At 39.1% G+C, this 26,706-nt stretch overlaps 2 protein-coding genes across 2 annotated transcripts; both read left to right on the top strand.

Moving 5' to 3' along the window:
- Window positions 1-63: 63 nt before the first annotated feature.
- On the top strand, window positions 64-8,341 carry fam161a (FAM161 centrosomal protein A). The gene is made up of 7 exons (XM_026172056.1): window positions 64-877; window positions 2,530-2,798; window positions 3,230-4,459; window positions 4,698-4,865; window positions 5,066-5,165; window positions 7,291-7,430; window positions 7,525-8,341. Exons 1-7 carry the CDS (start codon window positions 722-724, stop codon window positions 7,805-7,807), a joined length of 2,346 nt encoding a protein of 781 aa, XP_026027841.1. The 5' UTR covers window positions 64-721; the 3' UTR covers window positions 7,808-8,341.
- A 432-nt stretch (window positions 8,342-8,773) lies between these two features.
- On the top strand, window positions 8,774-26,154 carry xpo1a (exportin 1 (CRM1 homolog, yeast) a). Its single transcript, XM_026172055.1, has 25 exons — window positions 8,774-9,397; window positions 9,940-10,072; window positions 10,227-10,328; window positions 12,435-12,507; window positions 12,625-12,686; window positions 13,621-13,665; window positions 13,760-13,941; window positions 14,535-14,583; window positions 14,676-14,795; window positions 15,454-15,582; window positions 16,863-17,021; window positions 19,340-19,522; window positions 19,789-19,927; window positions 20,290-20,471; window positions 20,604-20,760; window positions 20,921-21,084; window positions 21,280-21,414; window positions 21,526-21,709; window positions 22,016-22,122; window positions 22,935-23,129; window positions 23,235-23,403; window positions 23,934-24,068; window positions 24,240-24,399; window positions 24,903-24,999; window positions 25,303-26,154. Exons 2-25 carry the CDS (start codon window positions 9,947-9,949, stop codon window positions 25,447-25,449), a joined length of 3,201 nt encoding a protein of 1,066 aa, XP_026027840.1. The 5' UTR covers window positions 8,774-9,397; window positions 9,940-9,946; the 3' UTR covers window positions 25,450-26,154.
- The last annotated feature ends 552 nt before the right edge of the window (window positions 26,155-26,706 follow it).

Raw genomic sequence — 26,706 nt, 5'->3', positions numbered from 1 at the left:
TTTTTGTTGACATTCATTCCCTGTCTGTGTGATTATATCTTTTAAAGCAAGTTGAACCTTTACATCTTGGCCTTTTGTCTTGTTTCTGTTAATCTGTATAATCAGAGCATGCAAGATACCTGTCATATGTCTAAGTAGCAAACTTGCACACTGAAGATTACAGTTAAGAATAACAATAACTGCTAAATTTCACCACTGAATCAAATAAAAGGAATTATTTTTAAATATCCATCACGCAAAGCAGACAAGAACATAAGTCTCAAAAATAATCATGTATTGTTCTAGCTAATTTGTATAAGTAATCTGCATCACAGATGCAAAGTACTTAAGATTTAACCATATCTTTAGACTTAAAATTTATTTTGGGGTACTGCAATTTTGTGAGTAAGGGTACTTCTGGAGGATTAATTTTTCCACATCCATAACTTATGTCATAGTATTAATCAATACATTAAGGCAATTGCAACATTATTTTTTTTGTTCAACTATTCGTTTCACAAATTCTGGTGCTTTTAATTTGTATGGAGCCCAAGGCTTTTCATTTCCTGCCACTCTCCGTCACTTCCCTCCCAACCAAGCTTCTCTGTTGCTAAGGGCTTCACTTGCTACCTGCATGTGGATAGAGAGCGAGCTTGTTATCTCGACTGAGTACTCTTACTACAAGTGATTTTGTGACGCAACTTAAAAAAATAAATAAATAAAAAGCAACATTTACAAAAACATGGCAAATGCTCACCGGAAAAACGTTTTGGTTACTTCATGTTTGAAAACGCCGGTAGACCCGCACACCAAAGCGCCGTTAGCTTCGTATGAACGCGAGAGAGTCCTGCCGTGCATGGTTACAGGTCACGTCGACAACCGGGATTACGAGAAAGAGGTAATTTTTACTGAGTTTTAATTGTTGTGTACAGATTCCGATTATCAATTACAACACCTGCCTTTTGTTTAAAAATCCCCTAATAATCAGCCTGCCAGCCCCCTTTTACTGACATGAACCGTAGCTTTCTGGTTAATTTACAGATAGTTAATTTAGATGTTTCCTTTTCCTCAATGGTGGAGGAAAATCCACACAGAAAGTGCATTACTTACATGCTGGAGAAAAAATTGCAGACTAAGTCACTGTAAATACTTTAATCCTGCAAAAAAAGTAATTTATTGTTCCGACAATTGTTAAAATTTATTTTTAATAATAATAATAATAATTTAGTAATAGTAATTTAACATAGATAGACCCCCGGTCATTCTATACAGACCTTTACATTTATTGTTACTGGGATCTTTGACATATTACAATTTGAGACATTGTATTTTAAATATTAAGTTTAAACTGTCTGTCTGAACAGAGTAGAATCGGCTATTTGTATTTAAAGTTTTTTTTCTCCATTATTATCCAGACTTTACTTTGTGAAGTAAGCCACACACTGTTTCTGATCTGGTTCCAACAGGCCGTTGACAGTTTAAGGTCAGCCTGTGTGGTGGAAGGGATTTGATCTGTTTAATTTGTTTAGCATACTATTTGTGGACTTCCATCTCAGCCACATTATCAGATGTCACATTTAGTGTATAATCCTAAAATCACTCATCTTCTGCTGTTCTTCCATCAAGGATCTTGATAATTTAGTAAAAAGTTGTGAAGGCAGACACCTGATGTAAATTGTGTGTCTGCCTGTCGTGCCTCAACATATGGTCAGTGTCGCTGCTGTGACAGCATAATAGGCTTAGTCCTGGAGGAGTGCTCAATGAGTGGTGGTTAAGCCATTATGTTTGAAGATGTAGGAACATGAAATGGATGAACGTGACAGCTTCACAATTCGTATATTTATTCCATGCAACATTTAATATACTGAATCCAAACATATATTGTTCAAAAAGTTATCTAATGATGACCTATTCTGGTCATTTCCACCTCTGTATTTTGCCTCTTGGACTCTTCTAGAATAGCTTTGCACGATTCACACTCAGATATTACCTATTCATCTTATACTGGGACTTGATACAGCCCCTCAGTCCATCCTCTGTCTGAAACAAGCTGTTTTAGCTCCTCTCCCTAATAAGCCAGCAAACCTTCTCATGATTTGCTGCCGTTTGCAAATTGAAGAGATAAACAGCAGCTGGAAGAAGCATCTGAACCCACAGTAAAAGTGTTGGTGAGATAAGGATATCCCCTATCACTGACACACAGAGCCAAAAACAAAACGAGAATGGAAACATCTCATGTGGCTCACAGAGGTTACTTGTACATTACCTGACCTCTTTATTGTTATTATGACTCATTATTAACTTTGATCATATTTAACATAAGCATCCAACACTGGAACAGCATATCCATCCATCTTCCTCCACCTATGCAAGGTTGCAGGGAGGCTGGAGCCTATCCATGTTGCCATAGGGCGAGAGGCGTGGTACACCCTGGACAGGTCACCAGTCTGTCGCAGGGCAGTGTATAAGTGCAGTGTATTTTGGTCACTTATTATATTTAGATATAAAATGGCTGCTGATTGCAGTATGAGATTGTTGTGACTATTTCAGATGGAGTATGAGGACTCAGGCTCTGATTACTGTGATGAGGACTACGCTGGGACAGGAGGCCCTTTCATGATAAACAATTATAGAGCAGCAGGAGATCGCCTCGACCTCAGTCAAATCTTCTTCTCCAATGAGGAGTACTACAGCAAGCTGGAGGAACTGAAGAAGGCCCACCTGCACACCATGGCAGAGCTGGAGAGCATGTATCGCCAAAAGCTGCAGCTCAAGTCCATGGAGCCATTAGATATGACAGTGATGGATGGAAGGCAGAGGTGGGTGGATTTTGTTCAATATTATGTAAGGAACTAAACACTTGTTCATTGTCTTTCTGTATGTAAAGAATTTTTGGAACAACACTAAACAGACAAAAACCCCATAAAACATATAGTGAAGCTATGCAAATGTGAACCTGTGACCATAGTCCTTTTCTGATTAGAGAAAAGCACACAACTTTTGTATCCAACAATAAACCAGTGATATTGACACTTTTGGCAATTTTAAGAATTTTATGAGGCTTTTATATAGTTGGAATTTATTTGTTTAGATTCTGGGCTGCTGACTGGACAAAATAAGCTTTGAGAAATTGTGAATGACATTTTTCACAGCATTTTCTTAAACAAAACTAATAAATTGAATAATTGGTATTATTATTGATGACTTTTGTTCAAGTTTGTTTTTTCTTCTTCTATTTTTTTTTTTTTAGACTGCCGTGGGTTCATGCTACTGCTACAGCTTCACACTGTCATTTGAGGAAGTCTCACTCTGCTGTTGAACTCAGATGGGTCTCTGGGCATTCAGACTCCTCAGATGAAGATCAAACTACCAGCAACAATGTTGAAAAAGGCATACTGTTTTCCCCCAAAGAGCACATCAAGAATATGTGGAAGGACTTTAAGCTGTCCCCCTATCATGCCCACCTGTCCTCTGCTTCGCTGCGCAGTCTAACAAGTGACCAAAATAAACCACAAAAGAGAACAGGGCACAAGAAACAGAGGAATAAAGATAGAGAGCGGGAGCACCGGAAAGATAGAGTAACTGTCCCAAAACCTTTCCAGATGACACTACGTGAGGCTGAGCAGCGAAAGCGAGGCATAAAGACACGCTCAGAGATTGAACTGGAAAACATAGAGCTGCGACGGCAACTGGAAGAACTGACAGAGTGTCAGAGGAAGTTCCGTGCCAGCCCCGTACCTGCACACATTCACCTGCCACTTTATGATGAGCTACAAGAGCGCAACGAGGAACGACGGCGAGCCATGCGAGAGCGAGAAGAGCAGCATCTCCGGACCATACAGAAGCCATTCAGCTTCCTGGAGCGGGAGCGGCTGAAGAAGGAGCAGAGACAACTACGTCACCTGCAACCATCTGATCAGGAGAAAGTGAAACCCTTCAAGGCCAAGCCTGTGCCAAAGTCTGTCTACATAGCAGCATCAGGGGAGCAGATGAAAGAGGAGCAGCTGTATCGGTCTATCAAGATACAGATGAGGGCTGAGGAGATGCTTCACAATGCTTCCATGCCTCCGAGCATGCTCAAACGACGGCTCAGTGAACGGAAGAATCGCAAAGATGTCAAAGCTGGAGTCGGGGGGGATGATGGCTTTTCACACAGGCCGCAGATAAACAAAGAGGTACCAGATTTCAATGCCAGTTATAGGCGCTTCCAGAAGCATCTGGAGAAACGAAAAGAGATAAAGCCTGCGACTGCGTGTGAACCATTTGAGCTGAGGACATCACAGATTTCCTCACACCGGGAACGGATCCTGACTGATATCGAGAAGGAGCAGAGTAGCCCTCGAACACTGCGCTGGCCATACATCAGCCCTGGGCCAACCCGGACGCCAAACTCAAGCCTCTGTTCATCCCTCTCAGGTAGCCTGGAGGTCCTCCCTGCCAAAGTCACAGATGCCACAAAAAAGCGCCATGAGGCTGTGAGGTACCACCTTAGGGCACCAAAAACTTCCATCATTTTAGTAGAGACAGTGAATTGTCCCATTTAGACAAAGTCCTCACCAGCTGTCTTCCGTGATTAAAAAGAAGGCCTCCTCCCAGCTTCCCCTGCAACCCTTATAACCAAATACACTTATATAGCTTGTTTTTGCACCCATAAGCTTAATTACCTGCACTACCTGTAAACATTCCTACATCCATGACCAAATTTTCTACCTGAATAGGAAGGTGCTGCAGCAGAGGAAGAAGGCTGAGGAGGAGGAGGAGCGGTGGAGGGAAAGGCAGATGCAAAGGGAGAAGAGGCTGCAGGGGCTAGTTCTGAAACGTGCCCAGGCCAATGACCCCCACCTAGCTCTTTCACAGACCCATCCAAACAAGCTCAAAGAGTTCAGGTATGCTGAAAACAGCGCTACTTTCACTCTAAGCTTTGCTGAGCAGGTTTTTGCAAGAAACGCTTGGTTGCAAGTTCCTATGGCCATGCAGTACATTCAAGTTGAGTTTTATATTTGTCTTAAAGTAAGGAAATGCACTTTTTTTCTTTTTCCATGTTCTTTAATGAGAAAGATGATCCACTGCACTCTTATGTTTATAGGAAACAGGATCTTCAGCGCAGGAAGGAATACAAGCAGGAGATCAAAGAAATGCAGGAGAGAGTGAAAGGAAGGCCACTGTTGTTGGAGCAAGTTGCACAGGTGATTGTGTAACCACTACATAGCCACATCATATCACATCATCACCTGCATGACAAACCTGCTGTCTTTCATCTTTTACTACACCATTTGGGTTTTATCATGACGATATATATGTGCCTCTAAAGATTTAAAAATGTGAGGGAAATTAGAACGAAATAGCTTTAAATTTGATGAAAGAACAATTACAAAGAAGCCAAGCAGTAAATATTCATGTGTAAAATGTTAGCAGAAATCTTTTCTTGCTGGAAAGCACACAAAGCATCCATTAAATGCATTTCAACTTTTTGGTGAAATATAACTATTGTTTTTCCAGCTAACTTCACAAAAGAATTTCCCTTTGAATAAATGAAGTCTTTATCTTATCTTATCTTATCTTATCTTATCTTATCTTATCTTATCTTATCTTATCTTATCTTATCTTATCACACTCTTGTACAATCCGTGTGTCCTCTCGCTCTCTCTCTCTCTCTCCCTCCCTCTATTCTCCTCACTCCTTCATTCTACTGATAATTACACAAACATTGTATCCAACAACAAAATAATATCACACTATGACAATCACTATGATACTTTCTCTCTCTCTCCCCCTCTCTTTGCTGGTTTTGGTACTTTATGTCAAATCAGTGAATTACGTCCACGATTTATGAGTTAGGAAGTAATAAAAGAAGTAATAAAAATTAATGGCAGTCATCATTTTTATGACTATAATAAAATTATAATATTTCATAACTCGGTAATAATCAATAATCATATGAACAAAAAATGTATGATCATGAAAATATGGTGATGGAATAGGATGATGAATAAGCTGTTTAACCTCCTAGGACCTGCGTCCACATATGTGGACATCACATTTTGGGTTATTTAGACCAAAATACTCAATTTTGCTCTACAAGGGCCTGATATCCACTTACGAGGACATTATACTGCTACTGTTCTATCGAAATTTTAAACAAATATCCTCATATGTGGTTCTCATTTTTCTTAGAAACAAAAATCAGGTAAAAAAAAAAATCTGGTCATTCTTTGTTTTTACATTCATTGGGTCCCAATCAGCCCAAATATCAAAGAGAAATCAAAAATGCATGCCGTGGAAGAGTTCGGGTCTTAGGAGGTTAGGATAGAAATTCAACCTGTGGAATAATTTATATTTTTGTGCTGCTATCATTTTAAACCAAAAGGTTTACTTTTTTGACCAAAAATGCCACATTGGACCCTTATTTGGGGACCAAATGAATGCAAAGTCTTCTTTACTGGAGGTTAAAAATGGCTCTTTGGCATTTTATTAAAAAAAATCTGAAAGAGCAATGTTGTAAGTGGGAATACGCCTGAATGTGGTGAGGGGACCAGCAAGACTGAGTTGTGGAGCAGCTGGTAAGGACTTGTGTATTTCTGCAAAGTCTGCAAAGCTGTCTTGGTTGATTTCAAAAACTCTGCGTACTTAACTCGTCAGAAGGCCATAAATTCAGATCAAAACTGTCCCACAGTCTCTTAGTGGCTGAAGCGAGAGCCTGCCTCTCTGAAATGACTTTATTGATGGGTCTGGGAGAAGTTCAAGATCATGGCTAGGGGTTACAGTCAGGGGGCTATTTCCGGTAGGTGAAAGTCAGGCAGGCGAGAACTTCTGGTCACTCAAAGTCGCTGGGGTTGAATGAGGGTGAAACAGCTGTTTCACAGCAATCAGGTTAAACCCGGCCTGGTTTAACACATTTTAACACACACACATACACAAGTACCCAAAAACAGGGTCCTGCCAAGGTGGCATTTCTTGTCAAAAAAGTAAACTTTTTGTTTAAAATGACAGCAGCACAAAAATATGAATTATTCCACAGTTTGAATTTCTATCTCAAACAACCTGTTCATCATCCTATTCCATCACCATATTTTCATGATCATATATTTTTTGTTCATATGACTATTGCTTATTACCGAGTTATATCATAAATATCATAATTTATCATGATTTTATGATATTTATAAAAATTGTGACTGCCATTAACTTATATTACTTTCTTTACTACTTCTTAAGTAATTAAATGGAATATGTTCTTTAAGTAGAACATATTCCTTCTTTACAGTACATCTTTAATTATTCTAATAGTTTGAATTTGTCCTGCTGTAACAGAGGAATGCCAAACAGGCTGCAGATAAACACTACACCAACACCCTGCATGGATGTGACGTGACAGAGGAGTTTATCAGCAGTAAAGCAGGCAAATTAGGATCTTCACCCAAATTGTCTCCATCCAGCGAGAGCAAGCAGAGGTAAATCTGTGACGCTTACAAACTTACTAAACTCAGTATTCTATCTGTTAATAAGTAGTCGGTACACTACTCATTATGTTCTTTTAATAATTAGTGACCTTGAGGAAGCAGACCTGGGTTATGAACCAGTTCACTATAGGAAAGTCTTCCTGGATGATGATGTGGATGATCCAGCCGAGAAGGAGGGAGGAAGAGCAGACGAGGAAAGCGACGAGGTCTCGTCTAATTACCAAGACAGTCACCACACAGAGAAGGATTGTCTTGGGGATGATTGCCATTATTCTGATGAAAGTTACCAATACTCAGACGATCACGAGAATTACTCAGAAGACAGTGAACATGCTGCTGACACTAAGGAGCAGGAGGCAGAGGACTGATATTTTAAATGTCATCATGTGTTCTTTCTCTGAGAGAGAAATCTGACCAAATTGTGAAAGGTTAATGTTTCTTTATTATAGGACTTTCAAGCTTGAGCTGTCTTGTTTCATCCCTTGAAACTCACTATTTTTTCTAGTTTTCTATCATTTTTGTGTCATGGCTGTGACAGATGTGAATGATTGCATTATGTGATTTCATTACCATACATTTAAGATAACGACTTTATTTTACTTACTAGAAAGCATAACAGTAACACAAATTTCATGCTTGAGGAAGTAACTTCAGACACAGCCACAAGCCATTGTCACAACACACACTTTGACTTGCCCTGTTAGGAGAACCTTGTGTTTCACTGGTCTTTTCTAGCACTCCATGATCAGAATGTGTCCTGAATTAGTACTAATAGTTCATATTTTTTGTTGTGATGTACTGCTTTAGTTCTTAACATTTTCCCACTTTTTAAGCAGTGTCTAAATTCAACTAAATCAAACTATCACTGAAAATAAACTTAATAAAGAAACAGCAAAATGTAACTTGAATGTTTGGAGTATATTCTCAGATAGTTATATTATTTAATTGTTAAATGTGCATGTTTTCTTTTAGCACGTCAAAATGTGTTATATATAAATACTTAATCGATAGCTGTCCTTTTTTGTATTGGCTTAGAATAAAAGATTTCTAGTTATGTGAAATATTTCATTGACTGGCATTCCTGGACACATGGCCTCGGTTATATCATGACGACTCGTGTAGAAAAAAAGCCACTCATTTAAGAACTAAAAATGGTGTAATTTGGTTAAGCATTTAAGTAATTCAGTATTTGTTGCTTTGGGCCTTAGGCAGAGGTCAGAGTGGAAGATAAACAGGGGGAGGGAGATGAGCCAGATTGACAGCTTCAAACAGCCCATGATAAAGCGTGACGAAATCAATGGCTGAACCAATTAGATGCTCAGTAGGCGGGTGCTTAGTCCAAATTTTACGCGGCGCTCGGCGGGTCGAAACACCGAGAATGAATATCCCGGTCTCAACCGGTTTTAACCGGTCCGTGGTTGGAAGCGTGAGCTTAGAGGAAGAGCACACTTGCACGCACTTAAACATCTTTGCTTCCCAACAGTGTGTGCGAACAGAACCAGAAATAAAACGAGATTATTTTTACTTTGTGACCCGGAATACGACTCCAAGTCTGACTACGTGAAACTCTGGTGTTAGCTTAGCTTGATGTTACATTAGCCAGCGGACCTAAATCATTGACTTTTCCATTAGCACGCTAAGTTGCTATTAGCCTGGTCGGATGTAACTGGTAGCCTACCAATTATGTTTCAGAGTGGCTAAAGACAAGAAACGTCGGATATTCTTTAATATATCGCTAAAAAAAAATCGATGAATATCCAGCTTGACAGCATTTTTAAATTACGACTGTTGGTGTAATCGAGGAAAGCTACTATTAGCTTTTGGCTAACGACTTTTAAGGGCAGCGTAACGTAAACGTGTGCCATGAGATAAAGCTGCGAATTAGTTTGTATCGTATTTAGCGGTTTCACATTATTAAAACCATCAGTAGTTTTCGACGAGCGGACACCAACTATCAGGTAAGTCGCGTCTGATCACCATTAACTTATTAAGACTAACGTCAGGGTGTATCGGTTTTGAAACTAACCACCATTGGTAATGATGACCGGTTATAGAACTCAGACGTCTTACAAGTTATTGTACTTGGTAAACTGGTACCTTTAATTGCGCCCAATAGTGGCAAACGGATCTGAGTGGACGTGTGTTGAATGCTGTATTTGCGGGTTGGCGGCGCTGTTTCGTGTTTCGCCAGTTTATGGTTTGTTTCAGTGACTGTCATAACTTTACCACGAGGGGCTGGCAAAACCGGAATAACCTGTTTCTGACTTATTTATTTCTCCAGAATATCGGTTGTCGATTCCATTTTTTTTACGTTCCACTTATCTAGTATGTGTTAGTATTTACAGTGTAAATTTTCAACACTAAAAGGCTTAGTTTTTAGCACTTGTACTGCAAATTTTAATCACAGATGCGGTTTTTTTGTGTTTGGTAGTTCTTTTGTTACTTTTCCCCCAAAGAAAAGTTGGGGTTAAGGTTTCTGTTGCTTCGTTTCCCCTGTCAGAATCTCTATGCCAGCAGAAATGACAATGTTGGCAGATCACCCAGCCAGACAGCTGCTGGACTTCAGCCAGAAATTGGACATAAATCTGTTGGACAATGTTGTCAACTCCATGTATCATGACATTGGATCCCAGGTGTGTTTTATGTGTTTCACCTTCAGTCAAAGCAGTGCTACTTTCAAGTCCCTAATGGGTTTGGGAGCTTGTCTTGTAGCAAATACATGTATGTTAAATTGAAGTATACTTTAAGTTGCTCTAAACCCACTGCTACTATGTTGCTCTTTTCTAGCAACGAGTAGCCCAGGAAGTGCTCACAAACTTGAAGGACCACCCTGATGCTTGGACGAGAGTCGACACCATCCTGGAGTTCTCTCAGAACATGAAAACTAAGGTGTGAGCATAACAAGCATGTATTAAGGAATGCTAGGGCCTTAGACGAGCTACATTATTACACTGTTGAAGACCAGTGTATTAATGTGAGCTGAAGCTTATTGCTTTATCCACATAAGGCTTAGGCTTTCAGGGAGGTGAGGTGTGAGAAATCATTATGATTGACCTAGTGTTTACTGGATATCTTGTACAGTCAATGGGTCATGCTTCACTATCTTTAAATAAGTAGTTTTTGACAGCCTTACATGCTGTGCCTTTTTTTACTAGATCACGGATTTAAAGACTCTTGTGATGCTATCTTCAGTTGTCAGTGCTGTCAGAATGTTTGTTTTGGGCTTCTTTTGGCATTGCTACTGTCTCCATTTGTGTATATAATGGCTCTGAGACTGTGCTTAGTATGCACACTTATTTGTCTTTGGTCTAAGGTACACACAGCTGCTGTTGCAAGAGAGTTAAATGCTTAACTCGTAGGGCTTGAGAGGTGCAAGTGTTGAAGGTTAATGTGTCCATTTATAACAGTTCAATTATTATAACAATGCCAATTCCACACTTGTATATATTTTGTGTAAGAACAGTGACTAAATATGTGGCTGAAGTCTACAATTAGTTTTTTACCTGTCAACACTGACCAAAGGTCATGTATGATTATTGCTTTAAAAGAAAAAAGAGAGAGACACACTTTCCAACTATTTGAATATTGCACACTCAGAAAAAGGCAAAGTAGTACAGTGAGAGACATATTCTGGTATATGTATTTAAACAGAAAGTTACATAAATGCACATTACAAAATAACCGAATAAAATGATTAGTTATAAGTTATATAGAATAAGCATTCAATGTGCTGAACAGCAATGATCTTTTTGAACAAATAACAGGACATAATCAAACCATCAGGGACCAGTGCTGCCTGAAGCTTTTCTCAATAGCCAAATCAGTCAGCAAATTTAAGGTTCCACTGTTTTGCAATCAGTTGACCAAAATCAGAAATTTCCCTGAAGACTGTGGGTGTAAAGTCACTGCTGCAGAATTAGCTTGTGAATTCTCTGCAGTCATTACCACATGGTGCTTTTCAAAAAATTAAAGGTAAAACCAAGTTTGAGTTAACTTTGTGTATTTTAAAAACAAACTACTACATCTAAACTAACTGGGGATTAAAGCTTAAGTGGGAAGTCTGTCATGAGCACAAATATCTCTTAAACTTTACAGTGTAACCTGAAATGCATCTCCCTAAAGATGTAACCACAAGTTGCAGCCCACAGCTATTGTGAAAGGCCTGTTCAGTACCTTTGATTCATCATGTGAATTCCTTTGAACTTCTTCACTGCAGTTTTTGAGTTTATCAATGAGAGAGCAGTCATCATCTCAATATATGGATTAATAATCAAAGCATCAATAAGGACTTTAAAATGATGAGGGGGGAAATCCCAGCTTTTTGTTTTTATCTACTAGCACCATATATAAAACAGCAGGATATAACCATATGATAATTAACACATATTATACCATGCACAATTGGCCACTTATGTAGGTTATGTTGTAGGATGCACCGAAAAAGTCTAAATTAGGCCTTAGCCTGTTACTGACAACTATGTTAATACACCCATATAAATATCTTGAAAGATTCATTTAAGCTAAAGGTTTTTCTATTAAGCATATTATGACTTAATAGTGTTTATCTTTGGTAGCTGATATTTATCCACTTACGTTTACTAATTACATTAGGTCACTTCTCACTCGCACCAGTAGCTGTGTATCTAAACTCTGCCGCAGCCAGAGCTGCACCTTCGCAGCCATTGCTGGGTTCTCCTTCCACAGTCAAATAATTTGCACAATTAAATGTCTAATTACTTTGTGAATTCCATTACATAATTGAATTTAGAATATTCGTTGACAGCCCCAGTAATATCAATGTCTAAAGACCATGGGTCATCAATTTTGGGCTGCACAAAGCTGTCCACATGGGGTCACCGTGGAGACATGACAGTGCAAAGACTCTCCTGAGGTTAGCTCTTGTTTTTGCTTGTAAATCGTGATGAAAGGATTGAGTCTTTTTCAGAGCTCTAACTCATCTTTTCTTTTTTTTTTCTTTTTTCCCCTCCCAAATAGTATTATGCTCTTCAGATTCTGGAGACAGTCATCAAAACACGCTGGAAGATTCTTCCAAGAAATCAGTGTGAAGGTAAAAATCACCCTAATGACATTAATCAGGATATCTGTGTGTTTTCTTCCTCAGATATGTTATTTGTCTGAAAGGTGTAATCAGTTTTCTCTGAACAACACATGTCTGTGTTTTCAGGAATCAAGAAGTATGTTGTTGGACTGATTATCAAGACTTCTTCTGATCCTGCGAACATGGAGGTAAGGTGTCCTGTGTGATATGGTGCACTTAAACATACTCGTGTCATTGTAATAGGGTTGTCCCGATATTAGAATTTCAAACTCTGTTCTGATGTTCAGGAGAATACTTGACACAATTTTTGATACCACAGGGAAGTTTGACCACATTGTGCAACAACAGAAGTAATGGCAAAGACATCATTTCTTGAAAAACTTGATGTATTAATTTTACAAATGATTTAGATTTCATTATAGACTGAAGTTAAAATATATTTTAAAACATATAAATAGATAAAGGGTACAACTGCAGAATACCTAACATATCAAGATATTTTTTTTTAATCATTGAAGACAAAGAGGATTATAGAAAAACTACAAATAATAATGTATTTATGCTAATATAAAAACGATAAAAAACCAAGAGTGTTCACTGTGAAGCAGATTGAACCAATCACTCACTGATTGGTTGCACTTCAAAACTGAAGTTATGGCTGGCAACAACAAAATAAGAAATGCATAATTAACACATGGATAAATTATTCCAAAAGCAGAAAAGTATATCATCTTGTACACATCTGCCTTCTCTTCACCGGATCTGCAACCTCTTGCTCATCCAGTGTTCACTCTGTCCTGCCTCACTCTGCAGCTCTTCACTTCACCTCCAAAATTTGCTCAGAGTAGTTTGTCACATTCTCTCCACTGTTCAGCTACTGTTCCCCTGCTGCTCTGCACAGCCAGCAACCCATCTAGTTTCCCATGTGTCCGTAATCCAGTCTGTTACTGCTCAATATTCTATCCATGACCCAGTCAGCCCTGCACCATTTATTAATCTTTTTTCTAACCATAGTCTGCTAGCTGTTACGTGACTGATTAAAAATGGCTAATGTGGCTATTGGGTAGTTGCTAATAGTTAACAGCTAACATAACATGTAACCTTTTTTATGTTTATTTGCAGAAAGAGGGGGTATACATTTCAAAACTCAACATGATCCTTGTACAGGTAAATAGGCATTTAATGTTTGATATAGTGTACATTATTATTGTTTGACATAAAGCAATGATGCTGATGATGAGCTCTATTTCTGGACTTTTAGATCCTGAAGCAGGAATGGCCCAAACACTGGCCCACTTTTATAAGTGATATTGTGGGTGCAAGTCGGACCAGTGAGAGCCTCTGTCAGAACAACATGATCATCCTCAAACTGCTCAGTGAAGAGGTGTTTGACTTCTCCAGTGGCCAGATGACCCAGGTGAAGGCCAAGCATCTCAAAGACAGGTAACTGATCTGATATACTGTATAACTTATGTCGAGCAAATAGTGGACGTCAGGTCTTACATTTGAGTACTGAATACTGAAAGAAGGAGAAATATTGTTCATTGTTGATTTTGAGTCTTTTATTTTCAGTCCAATCAGGCACAGTTAGAGATATCATATTTTTTTTGATGTTGTGCATTCTCGCGTTTCCATTGCATATTTCGATCAGTCATACTGCATTCCAAAACCTGCAGGTTATATTGTAATTTGTATGCATTTGTATACTGATGATTCCCCCAAAAAAGCTGTGTAGATGTAAGATTGCACCTTTTGTTAACAAAATGTAGCAATTATCCCAGAAGAAGGCTGGGAAGATTGTGAACTCTGACATCCTGAGTGAGACTCCACTTTAATTGGTTTTAGCAGCAGTATGTAAAATTTACTACCATTTGTTAATCTGGTCAATGCAAAGCCAGATTGTTGGTCATTTGGCTCATTGGGTGCCACGGTAGACTCCGCTAGACTTGGGGGAAAAGGGTGAGAGCTTTAAAAAAAAAACAAAAAAAAAAAATCAGATGATGAGTACTTACACTCCGCTCTCTTTTCCCTGTCAGCATGTGCAATGAGTTCTCCCAAATATTCCAGCTGTGCCAGTTTGTAATGGTAAGACAAACAATTTTTTTTCGCAGTTGTTTTCAAAACATTTTGTGCAAGTCTCAATACCTCAATTTGATGTGTATAATTCTTCTCCATAGGAAAATTCCCAAAATGCCCCACTGGTCCACGCTACCCTGGAGACTTTACTCCGCTTTTTGAATTGGATTCCTTTAGGTTACATCTTTGAGACGAAACTCATCAGCACGTTGGTCTACAAGGTAAACCAGATGATACTCTTTCATTAAATAAAACTTGAAATAATTAACTCTAATACAGCGTGATACAGTATGTCTGTGAGTCTGGTTATACTGAAAAACACTGACATGGCATGGTAAGGCCAGTTAAATTAATGTTGTCACGCAAAGTGTCTAAGAACAAATGCTCAGATTTGCACATGGAATCAATTACAAGTAGAAACTTCGAAAAGGTTTTAACCTTAAATTTTGACAACTTTATCAGTTCAAAGGGATCCCACCGTCTGAGCTATGGTGGTTCATCCTAAAGATGCATAACAATATTGTGGAAATATCGCCATTAATCCAGAACTCGTTGTGTCATTGGTTTGGTCAGGAATCAGTCATTTAATACATGCATATAAAGCAGTTGGTGCTAGATAATGATCATAAAATCGTCAAATTGATCTGAACTGGTTACAGCTGCAGGGCTCACAAAACTCGCTAGCCCGACGTCCCGGGGCTAGCGATTTTTGTGAGCCCTGAGCTGACTAAATGTGAGTCTGTCACTATCATAGTTGTTGAGTCAAGGCTGTTAACCAGCTAACTTGTATGCATGTAAGAAATGCATTCCTTCATCACAAATTATAGGAGCAAGAAAAATAGACATGTCAGCACTGACCTGCTGTGTTTTCTTTTTCAGTTCTTGAACGTACCCATGTTTCGCAATGTGACTCTGAAATGTCTGACTGAGATCGCTGGTGTGAGCGTGAACCAGTATGAGGAGCAGTTTGTCAACCTCTTTACCCTCACCATGTCCCAGCTCAAACAGGTATGCACTCAGACCCAATTAGTATTGAGTGCCTCTTGCATTAATTGCACTCAGTGTTACAACGTGCTTACAAATACCGTTTGAGTTATTACACACAAATCTCCAACCTTCCACCTCCACAAAAGCTCAACAGGCAGCACAGGCTGTCAGTCTCTCAGTAAAAGAAAGACCCAAAATAAATGTAGATTAAGTAAGAAATTTTCCTTAGTCCATTCAGAAATGGGCATAAATGTTTTTCAGTGTGTGTATGTGTGAATTCAACAGTTTTGCTGAGTTGCTCTGTTTACAACAGCAGATAAGTTTCAAAAACTGCCCAAATACACAAAGCATGAGAGGAAGCAGTGGATAGTTTAGTACTTTCTGTTCACAAATTAAAATACAGAGTTTTTAGTCACCTTAAAACCAACTACTTTCACTGTGCTGTGTATTGTGAATGTGCTTGTACAGAGTGCCTTAGGCTAAAGTGAAGAGTTTAATCCTTTCTGAGACCATTGCATGAGCTCAGGCTTTTCTGAATGAATCATGTAATAATCACAGCTGTGTTTCACACACAAGAATATTATGTCGTCTGTAACATTGAGCAGACTGACATATGGTGCTATAGCAAGTCAGGTCATAGGCTTTATTTGTACTGTAGAACTGTTTCGTTGTAGCCCATTTTATGTTGTACATCAGTGTCTATCAATAGGTAAACTGTACTTTATCAAACATTTAAACTCTTACTTGATAAGTCATCGTTTATTCTCTCCAGAGTCTCTGTACTAAGTACTTTTCTATGTACTTTAGTACTTCAGGCTCCACTCTGACTATCTAAGAACAAAATGATGCTAGTGCATGAGATGGAGAAGTTTTCTGCGTAGCTGTGGCCTGACAAATTATCTGAACAGAAGATTATAAAATGTAATGAATATAAGATCAGGGTTTCTTTAGTTACCAGAAAATTTTACATTTCTAAAGTTATAAGTAAACCTGGTCCTTACTTTACATGATATTCATTAAAACATTCCTTAAATGAAACTATACTAAACGTTATCACCCAGTATTCCTTAACAGGCAGTGTTTCTGGTATAACTTTGTGGTTTATATTCTAGTTTTAGATTAAAGTTGAATCTTGAGTGGTCTCATAGTTGAGTATAAGATAAAACTTGATTACAGCAAATGCAATGTCCACAAACAAAACCCCAAATGGATTCAATGAAAGCTTTGAAGATAAATTAATAATTATAAGGCTTTGCAGTAATCTCTCTCTCTCTTTTTTTTTTTTTTTGCTGTTTGGCCAGATGCTGCCTTTAAACACAAACATCAGAGTGGCGTACGCCAATGGGAAGGATGACGAACAAAACTTTATTCAGAATCTGAGCTTGTTCCTCTGCACTTTCCTCAAAGAACATGGCCAGCTCATTGAGAAAAGGCCCAACCTACGCGAGACACTCATGGAGGTAGGCGGACAACACAGCAACACAAACGAGAACATTTTCACTGTTTTTCTTTTTGTTTGTTTGTTTGTTTCTTTTTTCATGTGGACCCTGAACTCTCATGTTGTGGCTTACAGTCATTTTGTCTATATTAGCATCCCTTTCTGTATCAGGTGACTGCCAGATTTTCTTTTTCTCCTCATGCATTTTGTCCTTATTACTAGGGATGGGTATCGTTTAGGTTTTATCCGATACCGGTGCCAAACCGGTACTTTTGAAACGGTGCCGGTGCTCAAACCGGTGCTTAAAGAATGGAGAACACAAAATTGGTCCAAAAACCTCTCATGTTCAGCTGTTTTTTTTTTGTTTTTTTTTGTAAAAAGATAACAATGTTAGCCTTTTCTGCAGCTATGGGGCATATATGGTATCACTCTTGGCTGGAAGCAGTGCTTAAACAATGGAAAAAAACACAAACTTTATCCAAAAACCTCTCATGTTTAACTGTTTTCCACTTTTTCTTTGGTCATTTTAGCCTTTTTGGCCAGGGTGAAGGGAGTATCTGCCATCAAACAAGAAGACAGCTGCATGTAGCTATGATGATGTTTGCTAGTTCACCTTACATGCATTAATGTAATAACGTGGTTAGCCTACTCAACGTAAATTATACACGAACAACATTAAGCTACTCACGCAGAGAAGAACGGCTGCTGCTGCATCATCATCCTCATCATTTCTGCTACACTGGCAGGGCTAGGGGCCAGGACTCTCCTCTTCGGGTTTTTGGGGATGTTGCTAACTCTGGGTCCGATAACAGGCACCACACCCGCAGTAGATGTGCTCGGTGTGAGGTCTCGCAGCAAGCTATCAAATACGCCGCATTTTTCGGCTTTAAAAAAAAAAAACGCTATGCGTCGCCAGGTGTTTCATCGGATTCGAGGTGTTACCTCCTTTGACAGTATCACAGTATCAGCTTAAAGCACTTGTTGCTGCTGAGTTTCCATATTTTGCTGTGAAGTACAGCCAGACTTTTGACCGCTTCGCTTTGGGCATTTTAATCTGTAGCTCTGCTCTAAAAGAACGTACGTACCTGGGCCCGCCTACTATCCTCGGAAACGTAAACTGATTGGCTAGAATCTAAAGTGCATCACAGCTCAGGAAAATAAAGCACCGAAATGTGCGCTGCTTTTTGGTCTGGTTACTACCGTTTATGTCAGAACCGGTGCCGATACCGGTACCCATCCCTACTTATTACACTTTTGCAATGGTATACATTTTGAAGCAATTACACTGGGATGGTCGACCTTTCTCTTTTCCACTTAAATAAGTATAGATAGTTAATTGTTCTGGGAACTGTGAAGAATGAGAGTAGCACAGGAAATATCAGTAATCTGTACTGCAATTTAACCATAAAAAGGCTCATTAATTTTGATTATGTAAACATAACTTATCTGTTTGTTTTATGAAATATAAAACGCTAAGGACAAGTGGACCAGGAAATCAGGAAGTTGCTTAAAAAGTAAAAGGGAGATTATTTAAATTACAAACTGTACCATTATATTATCTTCATACTATATTTATAGGACAGCCAATGAAGACTACTTGATTATGCTTGAAACCAACAAATTCAGGGCATACTATGTCCCACATTTGGTTAAAGAAAGTGAGGAATATCCTGAGATCTTTTGACTTTAAAAAGCTCACTATAAAGAAGTGTATTGCATCTGATCGTGTTATAAAAGTTTTCTGTCTTGCAAATGTCAGTACTAAAGCACTGAGTACATCCATACTGAACGAATAACTGACCTGAGAAGACCTAGTTGTCCTATATCTGTTCTGAAGCACAAAGATTTTAAGGATAGGAAACATCTTCATAAATGCACCTGAGATTATGTTGATTCCAAGAAATGGAATCCTTATCACTTACTTTTACACACAAGAAATCAACATTTATAAAACCACTGTAAAGTGTTTTGTTTCAGTCAGACTTTTTCCAGTGAGTCCATGAAGATGCCAGAATCTTTTCTTTGACAGCTGATTTTCTTCTTTCAGCTTCTTTTGAGCTTCTCATCTGTGAGAGCTGTGATTCTTGACTGGCTGGTTCTTTATTTTCGTCTGATGTTGGAGAACCCATTGTTATGTAATTGTGGATGACCACCACATTTGACCTACAACAGGATAATTTAACTAGTCTGTGACTGACCAGAAGAGTCATGACATAATAACCCCCACGTTAAAAAAAGAATAGATAGAAGTTTGAATAATGACATACATCCCTTTGTTTCATCAGTTGACTTGAAACATTTAAAGTTGTCCAGCCTCACCACACTTTGTCCTGTCTGCAGGCGCTGCACTACATGCTGCTGGTGTCAGAAGTGGAGGAGACGGAGATCTTTAAGATCTGTTTGGAATACTGGAACCACCTGGCAGCTGAACTCTACAGAGAGAGTCCCTTCTCCACTTCCAGCACTCCACTGCTCTCTGATGTCCCACCACGCAGACACCTTTACCTACCTGTGCTCTCCCAGGTTGGGCTGCTATTACGCACGCACACACAGAGATTGTATCCTCAAAATGTCAGTGGATTAAGAGGTCACACTCTTGTCCCAAATGCAACTTATGATTATATTGAACAGCATTACAATCATATTGTTATGATTATTTATTGGTCATGTTTTTTTTTAAATGGCATAAAATGCTTGCAAACATCTAAAACAAAATAATTGCATTTTTTACACTGTTCTTACAAAACTGATGTGTCTAACTGACTCTCTATATCCCTGTCTTCTTTCAGGTGCGTCTACTGATGGTGAGCCGTATGGCCAAACCAGAGGAAGTGCTCGTGGTGGAGAACGATCAGGGCGAAGTGGTCAGGGAGTTTATGAAGGACACAGATGCAATCAACCTTTATAAGAACATGAGAGAGACTCTTGGTAAGTTGTTAACGGTCTTTGTGACTAACTATAAAATATTATATTTATAATATTACTTATTTATATTTATAAAATATTTTAATTGTGCAGTTTTCAGTGGTTTTTCTCACTGTCAAGTTACGTCCTGTATGTACCAGGCTGTTATTCAACATTTAAGACCTTTCAGTTGTAATTTTATGCTTCAGTAATGTATGCTGCTCCTGTGGGGTCTCAAAGAGGATTAATTTTTTTTCTTTAAATTTATGAAAACCAAAAATGGGTTTATTAAAAGATCTGGCATCTTGTTATTAAAATGGTGTGGTCAGCAGCACTTACTGGTTATATTGGCACTTTGTATTAAGTAACTCTCTCTTTGTGCACAGTGTATCTGACTCATCTGGACTATGCTGATACTGAACGCATCATGACAGAGAAGCTTCACAACCAGGTGAATGGCACCGAGTGGTCGTGGAGAAACCTGAACATGCTGTGCTGGGCCATTGGTTCCATCAGCGGAGCGATGCATGAGGAGGATGAAAAGAGGTTCCTTGTGACTGTCATCAAGGTGAAACATACATTGTTGTAGCACATGTCATTAACACAGTATGGCATCAGTATGGCTGAAAAATATGTTTAGATTTTGTCAGTCTCTGTAACACCAAACAATATAAATTGATTAGGTGTGTTACAATCGCAGGACCTGCTTGGCTTGTGTGAGCAGAAAAGAGGCAAAGACAACAAGGCCATAATAGCATCAAACATCATGTATATCGTGGGTCAGTATCCTCGCTTCCTGCGAGCCCACTGGAAGTTCCTCAAGACGGTCGTCAACAAGCTGTTTGAGTTTATGCATGGTGAGATATTTTGTGCTGAATTTTTGTGTTTTTCTGATGCTTGGTGTTAGGAGAATGTTGAAACGATGCAAAGCATTGTTACACTAAATCTCATTGGCTGCTGTCAATGAATAAGGCTTATTGTGATTTTGTTCGGCTTATTCTCTTTTTCCTCGCACAGAGACACATGATGGCGTTCAGGACATGGCATGTGATACTTTCATCAAGATAGCCCAAAAGTGCCGCCGTCATTTTGTGCAGGTTCAGGTGGGAGAGGTGATGCCCTTTATAGATGAGATTCTGAACAACATCAACACCATCATTTGTGACCTGCAGCCTCAGCAGGTGAGCCCTGCCCAGTGTCTGGACTTATTCACGTGGTTTTGTTATAGTTCTGCTGTTAAATAGGTTTAAGTGCGTCTGTCAGACTTTCACGGGATGGAAATTGTGTTTTGCAGTAGAACTTTTCGTTTGCTAAGTTCCAAACCTACATGTTGACAAAGGTCTATGTTAGAATTAAGCCCAGTCCCATTCCTGCAGGTTCATACATTTTATGAGGCAGTGGGCTACATGATTGGAGCTCAGACAGACCAGGCTGTTCAAGAGCTTCTGATAGAGAAATACATGCTGCTGCCTAATCAGGTGTGGGACAGCATCATCCAGCAAGCCACTAAGGTGAGAAACCATGTAATGTGCCAGTGCTGTTACATTGTCAATAAGGCAGCCTGCAGCCCACTTCTGTTTTGTTAGTGTGTGCTTAATCTTTAACATGGACTTGTGCTACAGAATGTGGATATCCTGAAGGATGCGGAGACGGTGCGTCAGCTGGGCAGCATCCTCAAGACAAACGTCAGAGCCTGCAAAGCTGTTGGCCATCCCTTTGTTGTCCAGCTAGGACGCATCTACCTGGACATGCTCAACGTCTACAAATGTCTAAGTGAAAACATTTCCTCAGCTGTCCAAAGCAATGGTAAGTTTATGGGCTCTCCCTCAATTTATTAACCAGACTAATGTTTGAGCCTTATCAATAAAGTACTGTTAGACTGCTTACCACATAAAACCTACAGTAGTAAAGAAATGGGAATTCAAGCACACAGCATCACTGTTGTGACAATATAACCAGTAAATCACAGTAATAATTTTGACCAAAAAAATAATGTGCAAAAACTTACTGCCAAGTTTTTTTGATGAAACCCTTGAAAGTTTATTCATCCTCAGTATGTGCTCATTGGAGACGTCAGCCACTTAAACTTGTTGGTTTTTCTCGTTTGTACAGGTGAGATGGTGACTAAGCAGCCTCTGATTAGGAGTATGAGGACCGTAAAGAGAGAGACGCTAAAATTAATCTCTGGCTGGGTCAGTCGCTCCAATGACCCTCAGATGGTGAGCCTGGCCTTGTTTTGTTTCCTCTAGTCTGTTCTCTAATGAAACAGATTCAAATCTGTGTTTATGGAGACTTCTGTTTCGAGCAGTAATTCATATAAAACCCCTCCTGCATTTATTTAGCAATGAAGAAATAAATGCTGCAGGTAACAAACTGAAAATTGTAATAACTGCTTTGCATGTAAGCATGGGTTTCTTTTCCCCTCAGAAACAATGAGAAGCTTAAATTAGATTTTTTTCCCTGCTATAACCCTAAGTATGACCAAAGCATGTTCTTTCAAACCTTCACTGTCTCTGGAAAATGGGCACTATTATTATTTTGAAGCTAGAGTGCAAATTAATAATGTTAAAATTGTGTTAATGAAACGCTTAACTAAAATCTGTCATGGTTAAAGTCAAATGTCTGTAAATGTAGTAAATTATTGTAAAAGGAGTTGTCAGTTTTCACCTTCTAATTATATTTTTAAGGCTCCAGTAGTTAATGGTGTGTTATACTAAAGAGTTATTCAAAATCTTTTAATATCTGTCTTAAAGGAACGAGAGAACAGCTCTTTTACTCAGTGTGATTGTTTTTAATGTACTTTTAATTTGATCTGTTATTGTATATTTTACACATGTTTGTATGGGATATTGTATTTGTTTTAAATGTTATATACCTATGTGGTATGTGACTTTTGTTGCCATGATGCCAGGTCTCTCTTGGAAATGAGATTTTTAATCTCAATGAGATTTTTTACCTGGATAAATAAAGGATTAATAAAATATGAGGGTGTGAAACACCCATCATAATTGCTGCCGTTCCTTTGGTTCAGGTGGCAGAGAACTTTGTGCCTCCCCTGCTGGAAGCTGTGCTCATAGACTACCAGAGGAATGTTCCAGCTGCCCGGGAGCCTGAGGTCCTCAGCACCATGGCAACCATTGTGAACAAGTTGGGAGTCCATATCACCGGAGAAATTCCCATGATCTTTGACGCTGTCTTCGAGTGCACTCTGAACATGATAAACAAGGTTTAACTGAGTTGATTTAACTGTATCTGATAGAATAGAATAAAAATTTAAAGTTGAACAGTTTATAACCCTTCTTAACTCCTTGTTTTCCATTTATGCCTGTAGGACTTTGAAGAATTTCCAGAACACAGAACCCATTTCTTCTACCTCCTTCAGGCTGCCACCTCCCAGTGCTTCCCAGCCTTCCTATCTATTGCCCCAGCTCAGTTCAAACTGATCCTGGACTCCATCATCTGGGCTTTTAAGCATACGATGAGAAATGTGGCTGACACAGGTCTGAACTGAAAGCACTAACCCTGTTAGATTGTTCAGACAACACAGAGGGAGATGCTTTTTTTCTGCTTTTGATTCGATGTGATGTTGTTGAGATCGGGTATCCCTAATGTGATCAGCTCTGAGACTGATCATATGAGCCATAAACTGTTCACAAGCTGTTCCTGTTTAGTTTAGTTTTTTTTTGTTTTTTTTGGGGGGGGGTTTAACAAGAGGCAGCCAATAGGTATAAAAATGCTTAAAAGAGAGAGAATCTAAACTTTTTCAACAAATGAAGTGAGACTACGTATAAGATAAGTAAGGATGGGATAAAAATATTGAACAGCTGAAGATATGATGCACAGTTAGTGTTTTTATTCTAGTGCAGTGCTGGAATAGAAATATGGAGCACAACAGTTCAAAATAAAAGTAATATACCACACAATACAATATCAAGTAATATGCAAAATTTGAAACTGACCTTACGTGTATGTAGTGCAGATTCTTCTCAAATCTCTGCTGATCTAAAGGATGTCGCATCCTCTTTTGCAGGCTTGCAGATCCTATATACTCTCCTGCAGAATGTTTCTGCAGAGGAAGCAGCAGCGCAGAGCTTCTACCAGACGTACTTCTGTGACATTCTGCAGCACATCTTTTCTGTGGTCACGGATACATCTCACACTGCAGGTAAAGAGATTATGAATGTATCATCACACAATTATAAAGGCTTCTCAGTTTGACCTTTATATAAATACAATAATGATGCAGCACTCCATTTTCAGTGTAGTCAGGAGCCAGTTTTTTTATAAGACCAGCCAGTAACTAAATAACCAGCGTGTTGTTCTGCCCTTTCTCTAGGATTAACGATGCATGCCACCATCTTGGCGTATATGTTTAACCTGGTGGAAGAGGGGAAAGTTAGTGTTGCTCTGAGTGCTGCAAGCCCAGCCAACAATCAGGGACATGTCCAGGAGTACATCGCCAACCTGCTCAAGACAGCCTTCCCCCACCTCCAAGAGTAAGTCAGCTGAACCTTGCTTTGAACTCTGCTGCCCGTATTATTACTAGGACTCCCTCTACTCACCATCACACCTATCCTGAAGCAGCTTCACTGCTTCCCGGTTCAACTCCGTATTAATTTCAAAATACTCCTCCACACATTTAAGGCTATTCATTCTCTCTCCCCCCACCATAACTCTCTGACATGGTACAGATCTCCATCCCATCCCGGTGCCTCAGATCCTCCTCTTCTCTTCTTCTTTCTGTTCCTTCATTTCATTGTATTACCGTGGGGGGCAGGACTTTTAGTTGCTTTGTTTTATTATTGTGTTCATTTCCTGTTTTTATGCTTGTCTTATTTGTTCTGTAAAGTGTCCTTGAGTGTTTTGAAAGGCGCTTTTTTTCTTGAATATGAGGCCAAAAAATTAAACTGTTGCAGAATTACAACAGATGTTATTTTTGACCACAGTTTTACAAGTTGTACTTTCCAGACTTGAGGCTCATTGAATGTTTTATCTACAGTGCCCAGGTGAAGGTGTTTGTGACGGGTCTATTCAGCCTCAATCAGGATATCCCAGCCTTTAAGGAGCACCTAAGGGACTTCCTTGTGCAGATCAAGGTGAGAAAATGGCCAAAAAAACTTGTCAGCTAGAAATTGACTTTGCCAACACAAAAGTCAATGAGCAATGATTCTTAGCTTGGATCCAAAGTATGCCAACCTTTGTGCTCAAATTTACATGAGCATAAAGATATTATTCATCAATGAAAACACTGCAGACACCTGCTTCTTAGTAGAAGAATAGAATTTAAGAGTAGAAGAGTTGAATTTAAAAGCACTGGTGTTGAAACTGTGTGGTTTAAGGAGCACAACACACCCAAATGAATCCAAATTTCCAAACCGTCCACTTGTGTGGTCTTGCAGGAGTTTGCTGGTGAGGACACGTCAGACCTCTTCCTGGAGGAGAGAGAGACAGCTCTGCGCCAAGCCCAGGAAGAAAAACACAAGCTCCAGATGTCTGTGCCCGGCATCCTCAACCCCCATGAGTTGCCAGAGGAGATGTGCGACTAAAGTGACCATAGCCCCTACGGACCAACTCTGAAGGGAGAAAGTTCAACAGGGAGCAAAGACATTTCCTGTTGTTTTCCTTCCAAGTGTGGTTGTGTGCAAGTGTGTGTTGAAGAGAATTGGAGAAGGGGACCCGGCACTCGGTTGTATGTCGACCAAATTCTGTCAATATGTAAATGAGAATCGCCCCTTATTACTACCCCCAATTCTGGCACAGATTCCTCCCCACCACCAGCTTCTTTTATATACATTGTTTATGTAACATGCCATCTTTTGTTACCTTCTTGCTGTCAAAGCTTTGTTTGGCCATGCATTCATTTAAACCTGCATGAAGTTGTAAGAAGTAATGGTTATTTTTTAACCTACTACATGCTTATTTCAACTTCCTTCCCACTTGTTAATATGTAATATATATATAATGTTGAAACACTTGCAATGGTTATGTGACAGATTGCTCCAGTTTCACAAGTGCCATGTGCACTGTGCAGAACGAATGTGATGTTCAAGGGGTCCATTTGTACTCCTTTGCTTCCTGTGTTTGTTGTTTTGGTTTTTGAGTGTGGTTGTTTTGTTTCTTTTCTTTTCTTTTGGCTTTCTGATAAATTCAGGGCTTCGGTTCCTCTGCTTTTGGATGAGTGCGTGCATATCATCCTGTTTGTAAAGCTGTCTTAGTACTCTGAAAATATAAAGTTGGCTATTTTTACAAAACATTCTGTATGATTCTCTTCTTTCTGTAAGCCTAACCTTAAGGACCTAAAATAGATAAGCTTCAGGTGCTACTGATAGGTCAGATGAGATGCAGTTTTTAAGTGAATAATCACTACACTTAAAAAGCCACTGTGGTGCCCCAGTCAGTTATTTGCAGCACGCATATATGAAACATTGGAGATGTTGAACTAAATCAACTTGCACATTTATCCAAATATAGCACTTCTTTGATACTACAGAAGGAGTAATAACAAGTTTTGTTATACATTTTAAAATGGATAAATTATACTTGATTTCTGTGATATACCCTGCGCAAAAAATGACCACTTTTTAATTGAGTATAGCATCAAATTAACTAGATTCATTTTTTTTTTTTAAATATTGATCTGGTCAGTTAGGTAGCAGAGGGGGTTAATGAGTTGCTTTCGTTGCAGGAGCAACACTGAGTCAACTCACGGGTGATCACACCCACAAACTACACCCTTTTTGGCTCCTACCTCAAAGCACACTGTGTTCTGTTGATCTTATGTGCTGCACAATAATGTTTAATAT

Source organism: Astatotilapia calliptera, chromosome 6 (assembly GCF_900246225.1).
Source record: "Astatotilapia calliptera chromosome 6, fAstCal1.2, whole genome shotgun sequence".
NCBI classification, from domain to species: Eukaryota; Metazoa; Chordata; class Actinopteri; order Cichliformes; family Cichlidae; genus Astatotilapia; species Astatotilapia calliptera.
This window is presented reverse-complemented; position numbering and strand designations above follow the sequence as displayed.

Bases quoted from the DNA above. Each gene is read 5' to 3' on its own strand.
- xpo1a (XM_026172055.1), top strand. From the start codon at position 9,947: ATGCCAGCAGAAATGACAATGTTGGCAGATCACCCAGCCAGACAGCTG. The intron at 23,404-23,933 runs GTCTGAACTGAA...CCTCTTTTGCAG, and splicing joins GAGAAATGTGGCTGACACAG to GCTTGCAGATCCTATATACT. The intron at 24,400-24,902 runs GTAAGTCAGCTG...TTTTATCTACAG, and splicing joins GCCTTCCCCCACCTCCAAGA to TGCCCAGGTGAAGGTGTTTG.
- fam161a (XM_026172056.1), top strand. From the start codon at position 722: ATGGCAAATGCTCACCGGAAAAACGTTTTGGTTACTTCATGTTTGAAA. The intron at 4,866-5,065 runs GTATGCTGAAAA...TTATGTTTATAG, and splicing joins AACAAGCTCAAAGAGTTCAG to GAAACAGGATCTTCAGCGCA. The intron at 7,431-7,524 runs GTAAATCTGTGA...TTTAATAATTAG, and splicing joins TCCAGCGAGAGCAAGCAGAG to TGACCTTGAGGAAGCAGACC.